Raw genomic sequence first — 23,833 nt, forward strand, 5'->3', positions numbered from 1 at the left:
GAGTAAAGAAGCAGTTAAACCTCCATCTAAAATGGCGACTACAACTGATCCCAACGAGAGCAATGAAACCTCACAGCCTAAAAACGGAGTCCCAACACCGGTGCAGCAAACACTACAGACCTGCATTGATTTTTCTGCACAGGATATATGTACGGGTGCAGAGAGGAGACCTGTGACTGAGAGAAGCCCGGTTTCGATAGTACCGGTTAGAGGTGAGCTAGGTGACGGTGACAGAACACTGTGGATCGCTACCGCATTACATTTGACAGGAGACTCACACTGTTCTCCTGAGAGCCGGATCCCGGATTTCACATTGACCCTAGATACCCTACAGTATGCTCCGGACATTGTGAATGTTGCGCCTTCGGTGCTAGGAGAAAATGACACAGGGAGCCAGTTCATATTTGCGGGGCCTTTGCAAGGTACTTTCTACCTTGATTTAAAGATACAGATAAAGCTGAAAGTGGCCTCAAATATCCCACCCTGGAGGCCAGAATTATTAGGAGACTTTAATAACAAAGACGCTGACTTAGGGCATGATACCCAGACGTAACCCCACTTCAGGCACACTAGCAGAGTCGGAATCGGCTAACTACAAACTATGCTCTATCCAGCACAGTGGCGACCTGGGGAGTCATGACCCAGTGACACTCAATGGGTAGTTATATGTGTGAATAACAGAAGATATTACGACTCCTGTGAGCAGTTTTTAATGAGTCCTCAATTATATTTTATATTTTATTTTTTGTTTAAAATGCCCAATTTGGATAAATCTAAGGGGCCAAGGAACTTGGACTGTGGGTTTATTGGAGATGTCAGTATGCCCTATATCCCTAACATAACATTGGAGGGAGAGTTATTATAACGTTAATTGCTTGGACTTCATGCTTTTGCTACCGGTGAAATTGTCAGAGTCCTAAATGAAGACCCGACAGTCTGAAGAATGGAAGACTGTTCTTTTTCACTTATTCACAACTCAACAAATAGTTGCTCATTTCTCCAACATTGGTGTGTCCGGTCCACGGCGTCATCCATTACTTGTGGGAATATTCTCTTCCCCAACAGGAAATGGCAAAGAGCACAGCAAAAGCTGTCCATATAGCCCCTCCTCAGGCTCCGCCCCCCAGTCATTCTCTTTGCCGCTCTGAACAAGTAGCATCTCCACGGAGATGGTGAAGAGTATGTGGTGTTTAGTTCTAGTTTTTTATTCTGCTATCAAGAGTTTGTTATTTTAAAATAGTGCTGGTTGTACTATTTACTCTAAAACAGAAAGGGATGAAGAGTTCTGTTTAAAAGAGGAGTATGATTTTAGCAGCAGTAACTAAAATCAATTGCTGTTCCCACGCAGGACTGTTGAGCCCAGAGAACTTCAGTTGGGGGGAACAGTTAGCAGACTTTTCTGCTCAAGGTATGACTAGTCCATTTTCTAACAAGACTGTGTAATGCTAGAAGACTGTCATTTTCCCTCTTGGGGATCGGTAAGCCATTTTCTTAGACTCTTAACAGAATGAAGGCTTATTATGGGCTATACACTGGTTGACACACTTGTGGGCTAAATCGATTGCTTTATTTAAGTTTTTTATATACTCTGAGGTGATTTATAAAACTTTTTATTGTGGGGGAACGTTTTTAGGCGCCAGGCAGTTGTTTAGACACCTTTCCAGTCAGGAAGGGCCTTTCACTATAGTAGGCAGAGCCTCATTTTCGCGCCATAACTGCGCAGTTTCTTTTGGATGCAGTGCATGCAGCTGCATGTGAGAGGGTCTGGTGATCATTGAAAACGTTCATGGAAGGCTTAATTTGGTATCGTATAACTCCTAAGGACAGGTGTAGTTGCAGCAAACGCTGTGGCTGGGACTGTAGTGGGGTTAAAAATTGTTATTTGATTAAACGGCTCCGGTTGGGGTGCAATACTTTTAAAGCATTAAGACTCCATGGTGAAAATTTGGTAAAGATTGGATATTTCCTTCATAGTTTTTCACACATTCAGAAATAAAGTGTGCTCTGTTTAAAATTTAAAGAGACAGTAACGGTTTTGTTTTAAAACGTTTTTTTTGCATTATTAGCCTGATTAAGTCTGTCTAACATGTCTGTACCTTCAGATAGAACATGTTCTGTATGTATGGAGGCCAAGGTGGTCCCCCCTTCAAATGTATGTGATAATTGTGCCATGGCGTCCAGACAAAGTAAGGACAGTACTGTCACATTTAATAAGGTTGCCCAAGATGATTCCTCTAATGAAGGTAGTGGGGATAGTGCATCATCCTCTCCTTCTGTGTCTACACCAGTTATGCCCGCGCAGGCGACCCCTAGTACATCTAGCGCGCCAATGCTTGTTACTATGCAACAATTAACGGCAGTAATGGATAATTCCATAGCTAATATTTTATCCAAAATGCCAGCATTTCAGAGAAAGCATGATTGCTCAGTTTTAAATACAGTGGAGCAAGAAGGCGCTGATGATAGTTTATCTGTCATACCCTCACACCAGTCAGAAGTGGCAGTGAGGGAGGGTTTGTCGGAAGGAGAACTTTAAGATTCAGGAAGAATTTCTCAACAGGCAGAACCTGATGTTGTGACGTTTAAATTTAAGTTAGAGCATCTCCGCGCATTACTTAAGGAGGTGCTATCTACTCTGGATGATTGTGACTCTTTGGTCATTCCAGAAAAATTGTGCAAGATGGACAAATTCTTAGAGGTCCCGGTGCACCCTGATGCCTTTCCGATCCCTAAAAGGGTGGCGGACATAGTGAATAAGGAGTGGGAGAAACCAGGCATACCCTTTGTCCCTCCTCCTATATTTAAGAAATTGTTCCCCATGGTCGACCCAAGGAAGGACACATGGCAAACAGTCCCTAAGGTTGAGGGGGCAGTTTCTACCCTAGCCAAACGCACGACTATTCCCATTGAGGACAATTGTGCTTTCAAAGATCCTATGGATAAAAAATTGGAGGGTTTGCTTAAAAAGATTTTTGTTCAGCAAGGTTACCTCCTCCAACCTATTTCGTGCATTATTCCTGTCACTACGGCGGCGTGTTTCTGGTTCGATGAACTAGAAAAGTCGCTTAATATGGAGACTTCATATGAGGAAGTCATGGACAGAATTCACACACTTAAGTTAGCTAATTCCTTTATTTTAGATGCCGCTTTGCAATTAGCGAGATTAGCGGCGAAAAATTCAGGGTTTGCAATTGTGGCGCGCAGAGCGCTCTGGCTAAAGTCTTGGTCGGCGGATGTATCTTCCAAGACAAAATTGCTTAATATCCCTTTCAAGGGTAAGACCCTTTTTGGGCCAGAATTGAAAGAAATTATTTCAGACATCACTGGGGGGAAGGGCCATGCCCTCCCACAGGATAGGCCTTTTAAGGCTAAGAATAAGTCCAATTTTCGTTCCTTTCGCAATTTCAGGAACGGACCGGCTTCTAACTCTGCAGCCTCTAGACAAGAGGGTAACGCTTCCCAGGCTAAACCAGCTTGGAAACCAATGCAAGGCTGGAACAAGGGTAAACAGGCCAAGAAGCCTGCTGCTGCTACCAAGACAGCATGAAGGGGTAGCCCCCGATCCGGGACCGGATCTAGTAGGGGGCAGACTCTCTCTCTTTGCTCAGGCTTGGGCAAGAGATGTTCCGGATCCCTGGGCACTAGAAATAGTCTCTCAGGGTTATCTTCTGGAATTCAAGGAACTGCCCCCAAGGGGAAGGTTCCACATGTCTCGCTTGTCTTCAGACCAAATAAAGAGACAGGCATTCTTACATTGTGTAGAAGACCTGTTAAAGATGGGAGTGATACACTCAGTTCCAACTGTGGAACAAGGTCAGGGGTTTTACTCAAACCTGTTTGTAGTTCCCAAAAAAGAGGGAACTTTCAGACCAATTCTGGATTTAAAAATTCTAAACAAATTTCTCAGAGTTCCATCGTTCAAAATGGAAACCATTCGAACAATTTTACCTACAATCCAGGAGGGTCAATATATGACTACCGTGGATTTAAAGGATGCGTACCTACATATTCCTATCCACAAAGATCATCATCAGTTCCTAAGGTTCGCCTTTCTGGACAAACATTACCAGTTCGTGGCTCTTCCATTCGGTTTAGCCACTGCTCCCAGAATTTTCACAAAGGTGCTAGGGTCCCTTCTAGCGGTTCTAAGACCGAGGGGCATTGCAGTGGCACCTTATCTAGACAACATTCTAATTCAAGCGTCGTCTCTTTCCAAGGCAAAGGCTCATACAGACATTGTTCTAGCCTTTCTCAGATCTCACGGGTGGAAGGTGAACGTAGAAAAGAGTTCCCTGTCTCCGTCAACAAGAGTTCCCTTTTTGGGAACAATAATAGATTCTTCAGAAATGAAGATCTTCCTGACAGAGGTCAGAAAGTCAAAGCTTCTAAACGCTTGTCAAGTTCTTCACTCTATTCTGCAGCCTTCCATAGCTCAGTGCATGGAAGTAGTAGGATTGATGGTTGCAGCAATGGACATAGTTCCTTTTGCTCGAATTCATCTAAGACCATTACAACTGTGCATGCTCAATCAGTGGAATGGGGACTATGCAGACTTGTCTCCCCAGATTCAAGTAGACCAGGTAACCAGAGACTCACTCCGTTGGTGGTTGACTCAGGATCACCTGTCTCGGAATGAGTTTCCGCAGACCAGAGTGGGTCATTGTCACGACCGACGCCAGTCTATTAGGCTGGGGCGCGGTCTGGGACTCCCTGAAAGCTCAGGGTCTATGGTCTAGGGAAGAGTCCCTTCTCCCGATAAACATCCTGGAACTGAGAGCGATATTCAATGCGCTCCGGGCTTGGCCTCAACTAGCGAAGGCCGGATTCATAAGATTCCAGTCGGACAACATGACGACTGTAGCTTACATCAACCATCAGGGAGGAACAAGGAGTTCCTTGGCGATGAGAGAGGTATCCAAGATCATCAAATGGGCGGAGGATCACTCCTGCCACTTATCTGCAATTCATATCCCAGGAGTAGACAACTGGGAGGCGGATTATTTGAGTCGTCAGACTTTCCATCTGGGGGAGTGGGAACTCCATCCGGAGGTCTTTGCCCAGTTAACCCAATTATGGGGCATTCCAGACATGGATCTGATGGCGTCCCGTCAGAACTTCAAGGTTCCTTGCTACGGGTCCAGATCCAGGGATCCCAAGGCGATTCTAGTGGATGCATTAGTGGCGCCTTGGTCGTTCAACCTAGCTTATGTGTTTCCACCGTTTCCTCTCCTTCCCAGGCTCGTAGCCAGGATCAAACAGGAGAAGGCCTCGGTGATTCTGATAGCTCCTGCGTGGCCACGCAGGACTTGGTATGCAGACCTGGTGAATATGTCATCGGCTCTACCATGGAAGCTACCTTTGAGACAGGATCTTCTAGTACAAGGTCCATTCGAACATCCAAATCTAGTTTCTCTGCAGCTGACTGCTTGGAAATTGAACACCTGATTCTATCCAAGCGTGGATTTTCAAATTCAGTGATAGATACTCTGGTCCAAGCCAGAAAACCTGTGACTAGAAAGATTTACCATAAAATATGGAAAAAATATATCTGTTGGTGTGAATCCAAGGGATTCTCCTGGAGTAAAATTAAAATTCCTAAGATTCTTTCCTTTCTCCAAGAGGGTTTGGATAAAGGGTTGTCAGCGAGTTCTCTAAAGGGACAGATTTCTGCTTTATCTGTCTTGTTACACAAACGACTGGCAGCTGTGCCAGATGTACAAGCTTTTGTACAGGCTTTAGTCAGAATCAAGCCTGTCTACAGACCCATGACTCCTCCTTGGAGTCTAAATTTTGTTCTTTCAGTTCTTCAAGGGGTTCCGTTTTAACCTTTACATTCCATAGATATCAAGTTACTATCTTGGAAAGTTCTGTTTTGGGTTGCTATTTCTTCTGCTAGAAGAGTTTCTGAATTATCTGCTTTGCAGTGTCCCTATCTGGTGTTCCATTCAGATAAGGTTGTTTTGCGTACTAAGCCTGGTTTTCTTCCAAAAGTTGTTTCCAACAAGAATATTAACCAGGAAATAGTTGTTCCTTCTCTGTGTCCGAATCCAGTTTCAAAGAAGGAAAGTTTGTTACACAATTTAGATGTAGTTCGTGCTTTAAAGTTCTATTTAGAAGCAACAAAGGATTTTAGACAAACCTCATCTTTGTCGTTTACTCTCGTAAGAGGAGAGGACAAAAAGCTACTGCTACCTCTCTTTCTGGCTGAAAAGCATTATCAGATTGGCTTATGAGACTGCCGGACGGCAGCCTCCTGAACGAATCACAGCTCACTCTTCTAGGGCTGTGGCTTCCACATGGGCCTTCAAGAACGAGGCTTCTGTTGATCAGATATGTAAGGCAGTGACTTGGTCTTCTCTGCACACTTTTGCCAAATTCTACAAATTTGATACTTTTGCTTCTTCGGAAGCTATTTTTTTACTTCTTTTTTTCCCCCTCTTATATACGATTAGCCCGCTTGTCACAGGAACTCCTCTCACACCTTCACTTTGTTATGATTCAAACAGAATCATAACAAAGTGAAGGTGTGAGAGTAGTTCCTGTGACAAGCGGGCTAATCGTATATAAGAGGGGGAAAAATGAAGTAAGGGTAACGCTGGAGTGAGCCTGCTGTTGTCATTCATTGGTTCCTAAAATACTGCTATCTATACCTTGCGGCACACCGCAGAGATTGTATGGACATTATACACCTCCCACGAAACCGTATATAAGTCTGTGTATCTTAATTTGTGTGCACAGGCTGCATTTGTAATACTGTACACTTGTAGGCATTACTGGGCTTATTCAAACTGGTCTACTTAACTGTTTATATACCAACAGAGATTAGCGCTGTAGAATTTACACAATCTTTCTTACTTAACACTTATCCAGTGTCTAGAATTTAAAGGGCAAATTCTGAACACTTTACACCGTTTATTCCAGCAGCTTCTCTCCACTACCTACACAACTGTGCGCCTCCAGCACAGTTGCCTGTCCCTACAAGCACTGTGCTTCAAAAAAGTCTCTTATTTACTTACATATATATATATATATATATATATATATATATATATATATATATATATATATATATATATATGTATGTGTGTGTGTGTATATATATATATATATATATATATATATATATATCTGGTAAAGTAAGAAATTGGGTAATCCTTGCATTACTCAGTAAACCTGACATAAAGCCTCATTTAATATGATAAATCTTCTCAGAGTGCATTGAGTCACTGCATCAAACATATGTACGATGCACTGTAATTCACTATATTTTTTTGCCTCCACCTGGGGGTTTAATGGAGGAAACCCCCCCCCCCCCTTGTAAACATTATTTCCCATGATTCACTTGGGGTGGATGTCAGAGGATCGGCGGAGCACCTTGCTTGAACCCCCCAGGCAGAGGCAAACACATTACATTGCGCTTTACCCACAGTCACTTGGGATTACCCGTAACACACACACACACATATATATATAAATTTATCATTTCTTCTACAAGATACGATGAGTCCACGGATTTCATCCTTACTTGTTGGATATTATCCTCCTGCTAACAGGAAGTGGCAAAGAGCAACACAGCAGAGCTGTATATATAGCTCCTCCCCTCCACCTCAGCCATTCTCTTTGCCTGTGTTATACTAGGAAGAGGTAAAGTGAGGTGTTAGTTTTAGTTTCTTCAATCAAGAAGTTTTTTATTTTAAATGGTACCGGTGAGTACTATTTCCCTTAGGGGAATATGGAAGAAGATTTCTGCCCTGAGGTTGATGATCTTAGCAGCTGTAACTAAGATCCATGTTTGTTCACACAAGACTTCTGAAGGTAATACAAGATACATCTTCAGTGTGGAGAACGGTTTCATGCTACAAGCAGCATTGATGTATATGCAGCCCTTTATTTCTGAAGAGAATTGGTATATCAGAACTGGCTGACATTTATTTCCCTGCAAGGGAGGGGGTAAGCAGTAGACCTGTAAAAGAAGGGTATTACTGAGTAACCTATGCTTAATTTATTGTATATGACATATTGGGCAAGCTTAACCGGTATAAAGAGACACTGGGAGAGGCAATTTGCTTAACGTTTTTATTGTTTATAAACAGTTGGGCCACGTTTTGAGTGTATTTAGGGGTTTTATAGATCCACATGGCTTATACTTTAAACCGCTTCACCATGCGGTTGTTCAGGCCTATACCATCATTGGACATGATGGGCGGGGCTTAATTTTGCACGCTCAGACGCGCACTTTACTCTGGCTGAGAAGGCAGCAGGCATTAGCTCTGGTTGAGCCTAGACTGATGTTCTGTTAACCGGATCGTTGCAGAGTCATTTTGCAGTACCCTGGGGGCAGGTAGGCGCCACAGCAAAGCTGTGGCGAGTTGCAGGGGTTGTTTTTGTCAAATCTAACATATTTGTGTGTATAAATACCTTTTAGAGGTCAATTTCCTCCCTTACTCTTGGGGTGCAATCATTTTTGGAGCCATTGATTGGTGTAGTTAATTTTTAAGGGTAAATTAACGTTTTGAAGCAATTTTGGAAAATTTGTGCGCTTTTTTATTTCTTAAAGGCGCAGTACATGCTTTTCAAAAAATTGTTTTAATCAATAAATAAAGTGTTTAACGACTATTGTTGTTATTATTAGTCTGTTCAACATGTCTGACATTGAGGAATTTCATTTCTTTATGTGTTTAGAAGCCATTGTGGAACCACCTCTTACATTGTGTACCTCTTGTACTGAAAGGGCCTTACACTGTAAAAAACATATTTTAGGTAAAGAAAGTGTGCCTAAGGATGATTATCAGTCTGAAGAGAATCAGGATATGCCATCCGATTCTCCCCAAGCGTCACAACCTTTAACACCCATACAAGCGACGCCAAGTACCTCAAGTGCATCTAATTCTTTCACTCTGCAGGATATGGCTGCAGTTATGTCAGCTACCCTTACAGAGGTATTATCTAAATTACCAGTGCTACAGGGTAAACGCAGTAGGCCAGGTATTAATGTGAATACTGAATTCTCTGATGCTTTATTGGCTATTTCCTATGTACCCTCACAGTATTCTGAGTTGGGGGTCAGGGATTTGCTGTCTGAGGGAGAACTTTCAGACTCAGGAAATGTTACCTCAGACAGATTCGGACGTGATGTCCTTTAAATTTAAGCTTGAACACCTGTTACTTTGGGAGGTTTTAGCGACTCTGGATGATTGTGACCCTATTGTGATACCACCAGAGAAATTGTGTAAGATGGAAAAATATCTAGAGGTGCCTACTTACACTGATGTTTTTTCCGGTTCCTAAAAGAATTTCAGAAATTGTTAAAAAGGAATGGGACAGACCAGGTATATCGTTCTCTACCCCTCCTAATTTTAAGAAAATGTTTCCCATATCAGTCACCATTCAGGACTCTTGGCAAACGGTCTCTAAGGATGAGGGAGCTATATCTACCCTGGCTAAGCGTACAACTATACCTATTGAGGACAGTTGTGCTTTCAAAGACCCTATAGATAAAAAGTTAGAAGGTCTTCTAAATAAATTATTTATTCATCAGGGTTTCCTTTTACAACCTACAGCTTGCATTGTTCCAGTAACTACTGCAGCAGCTTTTTGGTTTGATGCTCTAGAAGAATCTCTGAAGGTTGAGACTCAATTAGATGACATCTTGGATAGAATTAAGGCTCTCAAGCTAGCTAATTCTTTTATTACTGATGCCACTTTTCAAATTGCTAAATTAGCGGCGAAAAATGCAGGATCTGCCATTCTAGCGGGTAGAGCGTTATGGCTCAAATCGTGGTCTGCTGATGTGTCATCAAAATCTAAGCTTTTAGCTATTCCTTTCAAGGGTAAGACCCTATTTGGGCCTGATTTGAAGGAAATCATTTCTAACATTACTGGAGGTAAAGGCCATGCCCTACCTCAGGACAGATAAGTCTGTTAAGATGAGGGGTAAACAAAATATGTTTTGTTCCTTTCGAAACTTTAAAGGAGGACTCTCTGCTCCCTCTTCCTCTACAAAGCAGGAAAGGAATTTTGCTCAATCTAAGTCTGTCTGGAGACCCAACCAGTCTTGGAATAAAGGTAGACAATCCAAGAAGCCCACTGCTGCTACTAAGACAGCATGAAGGGGCGGCCCCCGATCCGGGACCGGATCTAGTAGGGGGCAGACTTTCTTTCTTTGCTTAGGCTTGGGCAAGAGATGTTAGAAATCGTGACCCACGGGTATCAACTGGAATTCAAGGATTTTCCCCCAAGAGGGAGATTTCATCTTTCACGATTATCTGTAGACCAAACAAAAAGAGAGGCGTTCTTATGCTGTGTAAAAGACCTCTCTACCATGGGAGTAATGTGTTCCATTCCAAAACCAGAACAGGGACAGGGGTTTTACTCAAATCTTTTCGTGGTTCCCAAAAAAGAGGGAACTTTCAGACTAATTTTAGATCTCAAGTGTCTAAACAAATTTCTCAGAGTCCCATCATTCAAGATGGAGACTATACGAACAATCTTACCAATGATACAGGAGGGTCAATATATGACTACCGTGGACTTGAAGGATGCTTACCTTCATATCCCTATCCACAAGGATCATCATCAGTTCCTAAGGTTTGCCTTCCTGGACAAACATTATCAGTTTGTGGCTCTTCAGTTCGGGTTGGCCACAGCACCCAGAATTTTTACAAAGGTTCTAGGGTCTCTTCTAGCGGTTCTCAGACCGCGGGACATATCAGTGGCGCCTTATCTGGATGATATTCTGATTCAGGCATCAACTTATCATTTGACAGAATCTCACACGGACATAGTATTGTCTTTCCTGAGAACTCAGGATTGAAAAGTGAACATAGAAAAGAGTTCACTAGTCCCACGGACAGGGGTTCCCTTCTTGGGGACTCTTATAGACTCGGTAGACATGAAAAATTTTCTGACGGAGGTCAGAAAAAAAAAAGATTCTAAATACTTGCCGAGCACTTCAGTCCATTCCTCGGCCATCAGTGGCTCAGTGCATGGAGGTCATTGGATTATTGGTAGCGGCAATGGACATCATTCCGTTTGCCAACTTTCATCTCAGACCACTGCAGCTGTGCATGCTCGGACAGTGGAATGGGGACTATGCAAATTTATCTCCTCAGATAAATTTGGATCAAGAGACCAGAGACTCTCTTCTTTGGTGGTTGTCGCCGGATCATCTGTCCCAGGGGACTTGTTTCTGCAGACCCTCGTGGGTGATAGTGGCAACGGACTCCAGTCTACTGTGCTGGCGTGCAGTCTGGAATTCCCTGAAGGATCAGGGTGTTTGGACTCAGGTGGAGTCTCTACTTCCAATCAATATTCTGGAACTGAGAGCAATATTCAATGCGCTTCAGGCATGGCCTCAGTTGGCTTTGGCCAAATTCATCAGATTCCAGTCGGACAACATCACAACTGTGGCATATATCAATCATCAGGGGGGAACGAGGAGTTCCTTAGCGATGACAGAAGTATCCAAGATAATCCGATGGGCGGAGACCCACTCTTGTTATCTGTCGGCAATCTACATCCCAGGAGTAGAGAACTCGGAAGCGGATTTTCTAAGTTGTCAGACTTTTCATCCGGGGGAGTGGGAACTCCATCCGGAGGTGTTTGCTTCAATGGTTCGCCAATGGGGCAGACCGGAACTGGATCTGATGGCATCTCGTCAGAATGCCAAACTTCCACGTTACGGATCCAGGTCGAGGGATCCACAGGCTGAACTGATAGATGCCCTGCCAGTGCCTTGCTCGTTCAGTCTTAGCACCGTTTCCTTTCCTTCCACGAGTGATTGCTCGAATCAAACAGGAGAGAGCTTCAGTAATCCTGATAGTGGCCACGCAGGACTTGGTATGCGGATTTAGTGGACATGTCCTCTCTACCACCGTGGTAACTTCCTTTGAGACAGGACCTTCTCATTCAAGGTCCTTTCCAGCATCCAAATCTAATTTCTCTGCAGCTGACTGCTTGGAGATTGAACGCTTGATTTTATTGAAGCGAGGATTCTCTGAGTCGGTCATCGATACTTTGATACAGGCTCGAAAGCCTGTCATTAGAAAAATCTATCATAAGATATGGCGTAAATATTTTTTTGGTGTGAATCCAAGGGTTACTCATGGAGTAAAATTAGGATTCCTAGGATTCTGTCTTTTCTCCAAAAAGGATTGGAGAAAGGGTTATCAGCAAGTTCCTTAAAGGGACAAATTTCTGCTTTGTCAATTTTGCTTCACAAGCGTTTGGCAGAAGTGCCAGATGTTCAGTCTTTTTGTCAGGCTCTAACTAGAATTAAGCCTGTATTTAGACCAACTCCTCCCTGGAGTTTGAATTTAGTTCTTCGAATTCTTCAAGGGGTTCTGTTTGAACCCATGCATTCCATAGATATTAAATTGTTATCTTGGAAAGTTCTGTTTTTAGTTGCTATTTCTTCTGCTCAAAGAGTTTCTGAGCTTTCAGCGTTACAATGTTATTCGCCTTATCTTATATTTCATTCTGATAAGGTGGTTTTACGTACCAAACCTGGATTTCTTCCTAAGGTTGTTTCAAATAAGAATATTATTTAGGAAATTATTGTTCCTTCTTTGTGTCCTAATCCTTCTTCTAAGAAGTTTTACTTGCAGGCAACTAAGGATTTCCGTCAATCATCTTCATTATTCATTGTTTATTCTGGAAAGCGTAGGGGTCAGAAAGCTACTGCTAACTCTTTCTTTTTGGCTGAGGAGTATCATCCGCCTGGCATATGAGACTGCTGGACAGCAGCCTCCTGAAAGGATTCTACTAGGGCTGTTGCTTCCACATGGGCCTTTAAAAACGATGCTTCTGTTGAACAGATTTGTAAGGCTGCGACTTGGTCGTCCCTTCATACTTTTTCCAAATTTTATAAATTTGATACTTTTGCTTCTTCTGATACTTTTGCTTCTTTGGGAGAAAAGTTCTTCAAGCAGTGGTGCCTTCCGTTTAGGTCTCTGTCTTGTCCCTCCCTTTCATCCGTGTCCTGTAGCTTTGGTATTGTATCCCACAAGTAAGGATGAAATCCGTGGACTCGTCGTATCTTGTAGAAGAAAACGAAATTTATGCTTACCTGATAAATTGATTTCTTCTACGATACGACGAGTTCACGGCCCTCCCTGTCATTTTTAAGACAGATTGTATTTGTTTTCTTTTTACAACTTCAGTCACCTCTGCACCTTTTAGCTTTTCCTTTCTCTTCCTAAACCTTTGGTCGAATGACTGGAGGGGAGGAGCTATATATACAGCTCTGCTGTGGTGCTCTTTGCCACTTCCTGTTAGCAGGAGGATAATATCCCACAAGTAAGGATGAAATCCGTGGACTCATCGTATTTGTAGAAGAAATCAATTTATCAGGTAAACATAAATTTCCTTTTTAAGCAATATCCTTTCTCGTGCCATTTCAGATGACAGTATCAATGCAAGGATCACAGCTGTCATTGCCCAGCTTTGGCTCTACTACAGGTCAGCCTCTCATTGCCTTGCCCCAGACCCTGCAACCAGCACCACAGACTCAGCACCAGAATCTTTCTAGGGCAGGCCAAGTTAGTCAAGGTTACCGTAGCCTCATACCTACAGGCAGTCAACATGGTATTATGGCCACTACTGCCAAGGTAAGTTGAACAAAACTTTTCATTTAATTTGCATGTTAAAGGGACAAAAACAAACTTGTAATTAGATTTTCAGCAGTATTGCAATAAATTAACATAACTTATACTTTCATAATTCAGATAGATCATTGTTTTAACAACTTTGTCATTTTCTTCTATCATTATATTTTCTTTGTTCTCTTGTTATCTTTTGTTGAAAAGCAGGTAAGTAAGCATAGGAACTAGCCCATATCTTGAGCACTATATGGCAGCAGTTTCACAAGATTGTTATCCATTTGCAAGAGCACTAGATGGCAGCACTATTCCCTGCCATGTAGTGCAACAGATGCCTACCTATGTATCTCTTCAACACAGAATAATACCATGGGAACAAAGCAAATTTGATAATAGAAGTAAATTTGAAACTTTTTAAAAATGTTATGCTCTCTCTGAATCCTAAAAGAAAATGTTTGGGTTTCATATCCTTAAACTGTAGCATCCTCATAAGTCCCTAAAAATCTGCTAAAACTTCAATGACTTGGAGCTTCCAGACTTTTCTGCTAAGCTGAAACCTACTCTTCAACAATTCCCTCTCTCTCGTCCATACCTTTGGGTCTTGCAATACAATTCTGCACTATCAACAAAACTTAATATAGTTAATATGCCAACATACCTGACAGAATTTGCCATGCATCATGTGCTGGACGATAAACATGGAACCAAATTTAAACCCGCTATCTTCAGAGATTTTCACAAACTGCTCAATGGCAGTGGAGAAAAGTATGCAATGTCTTCTGCCATTCTCAGTAGAGGCATCATATTACCAACTGTCTAATTTCAGTTTCGTCTTGGATGTAATGTAATATTTTTTTGACCAGTGTGGGTAGAAATTTAGCCTTTGCAATTTTTTTCCAAGTAACTAAAATGTGTGCTTACTTTAATCTTGAGTATAATCAAATATGAAAATGTTGTAAAGATAGTGAACAACTCTTTGATGGACGCATCACATGGGCAGATAAGTTCTAGTATGCTCTATTTAAATATAAATATTATAGTATATAGGAATAATAATAATCCTATATACTTTATGATGCAGCATACTAAATACCAGAGATCAAGCACTTGTATTCATTCATTTATAAATTGTTTTTGATTATATTTTCTTTCATATATGTGGTGAGAGTCCATGATCCATTACTCCTGGGAAAAACCTTTCCTAACCACTAGGAGGAGGCAAAGATTCCCAAACTCCAAGAGCCCTATAAATCCTTTTCCACCTCTTTTGTTATTAGTCTTGTTGTTGCCTCCACTGGAGGTAGGGGAAGAATGAAGGTGCTCCTGTAGTTTCTGTGAGAGGGGTCTCCCCTTAAGAGTGCAGCTGATTGGCAGAGGGTTGTGTTTGGGAGTATTGGGTAGTGACTCTAGAATAACCATGTTGGGAGTTAGTCACAAAGCAGCCACGTGTGTCACAGGAGCATTTCCTCTGCGGCATGTTACAGCAAAGAGTTTTGGCTTTCTACTGGATTATATGCTGTTTTCTTGTAGTTTGGTGTCGATGGGTAAGTACAATATTTTTTATTTATGTCAATCATATTGGGACTGTTTTAAAAATTTAAAAGGGGTATACTATAAAATTTAAAGATTCAATTTGCACACATCCGGTTAGCGCGCATCAGGGTTTTATTATTTTGGCTTGTTTTTGTAGTGAGTGTTGTATAGTGGGTGTCGGTTACACGCATGTTACTTTCTTCATTTTGAGTCCGCTATCTGAATACGTTTTTTGTTGTTGGGTTAGCACTCTTAGGCCTTGCTATTTTTTACAGGCCTGCATTTTTAAATATATATGTAACATTATTTTTATGGGGAATATAGCTTAGCATTTAATAATCCGTTTTCTTTTTTTTTTCTTTTCGATTACTATTTAGCCGTCTGTGTTTGTCCCTAAAACCTCTTTAGAAGCTATTTTAGCTGAAAACTCTCCTTTCTTTGTGAAGTGTTTATGTTATAAATAGACTGTTGTATTGCTTTCAGCTCAGCTGAGCAATTTTTATGTATATAATATGCTGCATTAAAACCAGTCTAATACTCTTTTTTTTTTTTTTTGCTTCTAAAGGAGTCTGCCCTCCTTCTGTCTGTTCTGCAGAAGAGAGCTCATCAGGATTTAAACATCTTGTACGCTCATCTATATCAGAAATGCTGGTGGCCATGGCCCCCTCAAGGAAGCATAAAAGGTCAGTTTAAGATTTTCCTTTTATTAAGTTTTAATCCTGTATTAATAAGAAGTATTGCCTTCTTTGGATTTTCAGGGCTCTTAAGGGTCTTAAAGTAACAGGCTATTGTAGCTCAGCAGCTTTTCAAGCCAAAGGTCATGGATTTGATTCCAGCTTCAGGCATAAGCTGGAAAATCTTAGAGGAAGCTCATGTAGCTTCCTCTTTTATAAATATGTTATAATTAGAGTCCCCAGATGGCTCACAGCCAGTGCACTGGTCTATAGACCCCGAATTCCCATAGCTTGTCAGTATTCACTATATGCATAAGTGTATGTAAATGCTACTTCTGTATAGTCAGAATATGGCTAATTATATGTGCAGAATCTTTATAGTACTTATTTTATTAGTGCTAAAGATAATGTTTTATTTATAGCTTGGTGGCCTTTTTTAATTAATTTGCTAGATTTAGGGTTTTGTATCCTTTGCTGGCTAGCATCTAATATTGAGCCTTGGAAATCTTTCTATTAAGGTAAATTGGACAGTTTTTACCTTAGATAAACAATCTGCTATTCCTTTAGAGGTTTGTTCCTCTTTTTTTAGATCCTATGGATAGGAGATTGGAATCCTATAATAGGAGTGTTTTTCATCTGGCAGATTTTCTTTTTAGACTTGCAGTTATTTTTTTTCTTTGTGGCTGTACAGTCGGTCTGAACAGTTTTTGAATGCTGTTTCTGTTAATCAAGAGTTTTCAAAACCTTTTGGGTTTATTCTATTCTGCTAATGTTTTCTTTGTGTTGCTGTTATGAATATCTTTTAGATTTATTCTTAAAGCATGTCATAAGCAGAGCCTTGTGGCATTAATTATTGGTCTGTTGATATGGTATCTAGACTTTTATCTATTTCCTTTGTGGGGAAGCAAATTGTTTGTTACCGCAGAAATTAGACAGGAGCTGGATTCCGCCCAAGCAAGTATCCAAGATACTTCTTTCATAGCTTGGGGACTGCGAGTCCCACCCTGATGATTGACATATGCCACAGTTGTGATATTGTCTGTCTGAAAACAAATGAACGGTTCTCTCTTCAACAGAGGCCAAATCTGAAGAGCCCTGAAAATTGCACAGAGTTCCAAAATATTGATTGGTAATCTCGCCTCTTGAGATTTCCAAACCCCTTGTTCAGTCAGAGATCCCCAAACAGCTCCCCAACCTGAAAGACTCGCATCTGTTGTGATCACAGTCCAGGTTGGCCGAACAAAAGAAGCCCATTGAACTAAACAATGGTGATCTAACCACCAAGTCAGAGAGAGTCGAACATTGGGATTTAAGGATATTAATTGTGATATCTTTGTAAAATCCCTGCACCATTGGTTCAGCATACAAAGCTGGAGAGATCTCATGTGAAAACGAGCAAAGGGGATCGCGTCCGATGCTGCAGTCATGAGACCTAAAACTTCCATGCACATATCTACTGAAGGGAATGACTGAGACTGAAGGTTCAGACAGGCTGCAACCAATTTTAAACGTCTCTTGTCTGTTAGAGACAGAGTCATGGACACTGAATCGATCTGGAAGCCTAAAAAGGTGACCCTTGTCTGAGGAATCAAGAAACTCTTTGGTAAATTGATCCTCCAACCATGTTTTCAAAGAAACAACACTAGTTGATTTGTGTGAGATTCTGCAGAACGTAAAGACTGAGCTAGTACCAAGATATCGTCCAAATAAGGAAACACCGCAATACCCCGCTCTCTGGTTACAGAGAATAGGTCACCCAGAACCTTTGAAAAGATTCTTGGAACTGTCGCTAGGCAAAAAGGAAGAGCAACAAATTGGTAATGCTTGTCTAGAAAAGAGAATCTCAGAACCTGATAATGATCTGGATGAATCGGAATATGAAGGTATGCATCCTGCAAGTCTATTGTGGACATATAATGTCCTTGCTGAACAAAAGGCAGAATAGTCCTTATAGTCACCATTTTGAAAGTTGGTACTCTTACATAACGATTTAAAAATTTCAGATCCAGAACTGGTCTGAATAAATTTTCCTTCTTTGGGACCAATAGATTTGAATAAAACCCCAGACCCTGTTCCTGAAATGGAACTAGCATGATTACCCCTGAAAACTCCAGGTCTGAAACACACTTCAGGAAAGCATGAGCTTTTACTGGATTTGCTGGTATGCGTGAGAGAAAAAATCTTCTCACAGGAGGTCTTACTCTGAATCCTATTTGGTACCCCTGAGAGACAATACTCTGAATCCATTGATTTTGGACAGAATTTATCCAAACATTCTTGAACAATCTTAATCTGCCCCCTACCAGCTGAGCTGGAATGAGGGTCCCACCTTCATGCAGACTTAGGGGCTGGCTTTGGTTTCTTAAATGGCTTGGATTTATTCCAATTTGAGGAAGGTTTCCAATTGGAAACAGATTCCTTGGGGGAATGATTAGTTTTTTTTTTCCTTATTTTGTTGAAAGGAACGAAAACAGTTAGAAGCTTTAGATTTACCCTTAGGTCTTTTATCCTGAGGCGAAAAAAAACTCCCTTTCCCCCCCCCCCCAGTAACAGTTGAAATAATCTAATCCAACTGAGAACCAAATAATTTATTACCTTGGAAAGAAAGAGATAGCAATCTGGACTTAGAAGTCATGTCAGCATTCCAAGATTTAAGCCACAAAGCTCTTCTAGCTAAAATAGCTAAAGACATAGATCTAACATCAATTTTGATGATAGCAAAAATGGCATCACAAATAAAATGATTAGCATGTTGCAGTAAGCGAACAATGCTAGTTAAATCAGAATCCAATTCTTGTTGCGCTAAATTCTCCAACCAAAAAGTTGATGCAGCTGCAACATCAGCCAAATAAATTGCAGGCCTGAGAAGATGACCTGAATATAAATAGGCTTTCCTTAGATAAGATTCAAGTTTCCTATCTAAAGGATCTTTAAAAGAAGTACTATCTTCCATAGGAATAGTGGTACATTTAGCAAGAGTTGAGATAGCCCCATCAACTATGGGGATCTTTTCTCTTGTAAGGTGTATCCAGTCCACGGATTCATCCATTACTTGTGGGATATTCTCCTTCCCAACAAGAAGCTGCAAGAGGACACCCACAGCAGAGCTGTCTATATAGCTCCTCCCCTAACTGCCACTCCCAGTCATTCTCTTGCAGCTCTCAACAAGAAAGGAAGTATCAAGAGATATGTGGTGACTTAGTGTAGTTTATCTTCAATCAAAAGTTTGTTATTTTTAAACGGTACCGGCGTTTTACTGTTTTTGCCTCAGGCAGAAATTAGAAGAAGAGTTCTGCCTGAGGTTTTTGATGATCTTATCAGGTTGTAACTAAGGTCCACTGCTGTTCTCACACATAACTGAAGAGTATGGGAAAACTTCAGCTGGGGGAACGGCCTGCAGAATTAACTGCTCTGAGGTATGTTCAGTATATTTTTTTCAAGAGAGATGATAAGGTCTAGAAAATGCTGACAGTGCCTGATATATTTAAGGTAAGCCTGATTACAGTGATTTAACAAATGACTGGGATCATGCTTGCAGTAATGGTAATATTCATGTTAATTGCTCTTATTACTTAGTATGTGAAACGTTTGCATGATATATAAAAATTGTTTTTTACTGAAGGTAATAAATATTTGGGGCCTAGTTTTCCACATGGCTGATTAGATTTCTCCTAGGAGTAGTTAGTTATGGCCCTTTCACTTTGAGTGCATGGTGGGAGGGGCCTATTTTCGCGCTCTAATTGCGCAGTAGTTTTTACAGTCTGAGACATCGAGCTTCCCTGAAGGAGTCCCCTGACAAATAGGACCTCTGTAAAGGGTTTTTGTGCCTACAAAAGTCGTTTTAAGGGCAGGTAGGAGCCACAGTAGAGCTGTGGCAGTTTGCTTGTGATTGTTTATAACGGTTTTACCGTTTCTCTGATTCGTTTTTGAGCCTGAGGGGTTAATCATCCATTTGCAAGTGGGTGCAATGCTATTTTAGTCTATTATACACACTGTAAAAATTTCGTAGAGTTTACTGCTTTTTTCACTGTTTTGCAGTTTATGTGATTGTTTTTTTCCCTTAAAGGCACAGTACCGTTTTTTATATTCTGCTTTTTCACATTTATTAAAGTGTTTTCCAAGCTTGCTGGTCTCATTACTAGTCTGTTAAACATGTCTGACATAGAGGAAACTCCTTGTTCATTATGTTTAGAAGCCATTGTGGAACCCCCTCTTAGAATGTGTACCAAATGCACTGATCTTACTATAAATTATAAAGACCATATTCTCGCTTTAAAAGGTTTATCACCAGAGGAAATTGACAAGGGGGAAGTTATGCCGACTAACTCCCCACGTGTCAGAACCTATAACTTCCGCTCAAGGGACGACAAGTACATCTAGCGCTCCCATTGCGTATACCTTACAAGACATGGCGGCAGTTATGAATCATACCCTTACAGAGGTATTGTCCAAACTGCAAGGGTTACAAGGAAAGCGAGACAGCTCTGGGGCTAGAACAAATACAGAGCTCTCTGACGCGTTAGTAGCTATGTCTGATATACCCTCACAATGTGCATAAGCCGAAGCAGGAGAGCTTCTATCTGTGGGTGATTTTTCTGATTCAGGGAAGACACTTCAACCTGATTCTGATATGTCTACATTTAAATTTAAACTTGAACACCTCTGTGTGTTGCTCAGGGAGGTTTTAGCAACTCTGGATGACTGTGACACCATTGTAGTCCCAGAGAAATTGTGTAAGTTGGATAAATACTATGCAGTGCCTGTTTACACTGATGTTTTTCCAATCCCTAAGAGGTTTTCAGAAATTATTACTAAGGAATGGGATAGACCAGGTGTACCGTTCTCTCCCCCTCCTGTTTTTAAAAAGATGTTTCCGATAGATGCCGCTACACGGGACTTGTGGCAGACGGTCCCTAAGGTGGAGGGAGCAGTCTCTACCCTAGCGAAGCGTGCAACTATCCCGGTCGAGGACAGTTGTGCTTTTCTAGATCCAATGGACAAAAAATTAGAGGGTTACCTTAAGAAAATTTTTATTCAACAAGGTTTTATTCTCCAGCCTCTTGCATGCATTGCCCCAGTCACTGCTGCTGCGGCCTTCTGGTTTGAGTCTCTAGAAGAGGCTCTACAGGTAGAAACCCTGTTGGATGATATCCTTGACAAGCTTAACGCTCTTAAGCTAGCCAATTCATTTGTTTCTGACGCTGTATGTCATTTAACCAAGCTAACGGCTAAAAACTCAGGTTTTGCTATTCAGGCGCGTAGGGCGCTATGGCTTAAATCCTGGTCAGCTGACATTACTTCAAAGTCTAAGCTTCTCAACATTCCCTTCAAGGGGCAGACCCTATTCGGGCCTGGACTGAAGGAGATAATTTCTGATATTACTGGAGGAAAAGGTCACGCCCTTCCTCAGGATAGGTCCAACAAATTAAGGACCAAACAGTCTAATTTTCGTTCCTTTCGAAACTTCAAGAGTGGCGCAGCTTCAACTACCTCTAATACAAAACAAGAGGGAAATTTTGCCCAGTCCAAGCCGGTCTGGAGACCTAACCAGGTTTGCAACAAAGGAAAGCAGGCCAAAAAACCTGCTGCTGCCTCTAAGACAGCATGAAGGATTAGCCCCCGATCCGGAAACGGATCTAGTAGGGGGCAGACTTTCTCTCTTTGCCCAGGCTTGGGCAAGAGATGTCCAGGATCCCTGGGCGTTGGAAATTGTGTCCCAGGGGTATCTTCTGGACTTCAAAGCTTCTTCCCCAAAAGGGAGATTTCATCTCTCACAATTATCTGCAAACCAGATAAAGAGAGAGGCATTCTTACATTGTGTTCAAGACCTCCTAGTTATGGGAGTGATTCACCCAGTTCCAAAGGAGGAACAGGGGCAAGGCTTCAATTTAAATCTGTTTGTAGTTCCCAAGAAAGAGGGAACCTTCAGACCAATCTTAGATCTCAAGATCTTAAACAAATTTCTCAGGGTCCCATCCTTCAAGATGGAGACTATTCAAACCATCCTACCTATGATCCAGGAGGGTCAATATATGACTACCGTGGACTTAAAGGATGCTTATCTTCACATTCCGATACACAGAGATCATCATCGGTTTCTCAGGTTCGCCTTCCTAGACAGGCATTACCAGTTTGTGGCTCTTCCCTTTGGGTTAGCTACGGCACCAAGAATCTTTACGAAGGTTCTAGGGTCACTCCTAGCGGTCCTAAGGCCGCGGGGTATAGCATTATTACCTAGAGAACATTCTGATACAGGCGTCAAATTTTCAAATCGCCAGGTCCCATACGGACATTGTTTTGGCATTCCTGATGTCTCATGGGTGGAAGGTGAACGAAGAAAATAGTTCTCTATCCCCTCTCACAAGAGTTTTCTTCCTAGGAACTCTGATAGATTCTGTAGAAATGAAGATTTACCTGACAGAGGCCAGGTTGTCAAAACTTCTAAATTCCTGTCGTGTTCTTTATTCTACTTCTCGCCCTTCAGTAGCTCAGTGTATGGAAGTAATCGGCTTAATGGTAGCGGCAATGGACATAGTGCCGTTTGCCCGCCTACATCTCAGACCGCTGCAACTTTGCATGCTCAGTCAGTGGAATGGGGAGATTTGTCCCCTCTACTAAATCTGGATCAAGAGACCAGGGATTCTCTTCTCTGGTGGCTATCTCGGGTCCATCTGTCCAAGGGTATGACCTTCTGCAGGCCAGATTAGACAATAGTAACGACAGATTGCCAGCCTTCTGGGCTGGGGTGCAGTCTGGAACTCCCTGAAGGCTCAGGGCTCGTGGACTCAGGAGGAGGCACTCCTTCCGATAAAGATTCTGGAACTAAGAGCAATATTCAATGCTCTTCAGGCTTGGCCTCAGCTTGCTGCGGTCAGGTTCATCAGATTTCAGTCGGACAATATGACGACTGTAGCCTACATCAACCATCAAGGGGGAACATGGAGTTCCCTAGCAATGTTGGAGGTTTCAAAAATAATTCTATGGGCAGAGGTTCACTCTTGCCATCTATCAGCTATCCATATCCCAGGAGTAGAGAACTGGGAGGTGGATTTTCTAAGTCGACAGACTTTTCATCCGGGGGAGTGGGAACTCCATCCGGAGGTATTTGCACAGTTGATTCAACTTTGGGGCAAACCAGAACTGGATCTCATGGCGTCTCGTCAGAACGCCAAGCTTCCTTGTTACGGATCCAGGTCCAGGGATCCCAAGGCAGCGCTGATAGATGCTCTAGCAGCGCCTTGGTCCTTCAACCTGGCTTATGTGTTTCCACCGTTTCCTCTGTTCCCTCGTCTGATTGCCAAGATCAAGCAGGAGAGAGCTTCAGTGATTTTGATAGCACCTGCGTGGCCACGCAGGACTTGGTATGCAGATCTGGTGGACATGTCATCCCTTCCACCATGGACTCTGCCGCTGAGGCAGGACCTTCTACTTCAGGGTCCTTTCAACCATCCAAATCTAATTTCTCTGCGTCTGACTGCTTGGAGATTGAACGCTTGATTTTATCTAAGCGTGGTTTCTCTGAGTCGGTCATTAATACCTTAATTCAGGATCGAAAGCCGGTCACCAGGAAAATCTATCATAAGATATGGTGTAGATATCTTCATTGGTGTGAATCCAAAGGTTACTCATGGAGTAAGGTCAGGATTCCTAGGATATTATCTTTTCTCCAAGAAGGATTGGAGAAGGGATTGTCAGCTAGTTCCTTAAAGGGACAGATATCTGTTCTGTCTATTCTTTTGCACAAGCGTCTGGCAGATACTCCAGATGTTCAGGCGTTTTGTCAGGCTTTAGTTAGAATCAAGCCTGTGTTTAAACCTGTTGCTCCGCCATGGAGTTTAAATTTAGTTCTTAAGGTTCTGCAAGGGGTTCCGTTTGAACCTTTGCATTCCATAGATATTAAACTTTTATCTTGGAAGGTTCTGTTTTTAGTAGCTATCTCCTCGGCTCGAAGAGTTTCGGAGTTATCTGCTTTACAATGGGATTCCCCTTATCTCATTTTACATACAGATAAGGTAGTGTTACGTACCA

At 41.9% G+C, this 23,833-nt stretch overlaps 1 protein-coding gene across 1 annotated transcript in view; it reads left to right on the forward strand.

The window, feature by feature from the left end:
* The window catches only part of LOC128640804 (protein PRRC2C), a 1,245,292-nt gene that overhangs the window by 1,041,245 nt on the left and 180,214 nt on the right, over window positions 1–23,833 (forward strand). The window contains exon 19 of the mRNA XM_053693223.1: window positions 13,401–13,607. Within this exon, the coding sequence (XP_053549198.1) occupies window positions 13,401–13,607 (207 nt within the window). The remainder of the gene's footprint in view (window positions 1–13,400; window positions 13,608–23,833) is intronic.

Source organism: Bombina bombina, chromosome 10 (genome assembly GCF_027579735.1).
Source record: "Bombina bombina isolate aBomBom1 chromosome 10, aBomBom1.pri, whole genome shotgun sequence".
Taxonomy (NCBI): Eukaryota; Metazoa; Chordata; class Amphibia; order Anura; family Bombinatoridae; genus Bombina; species Bombina bombina.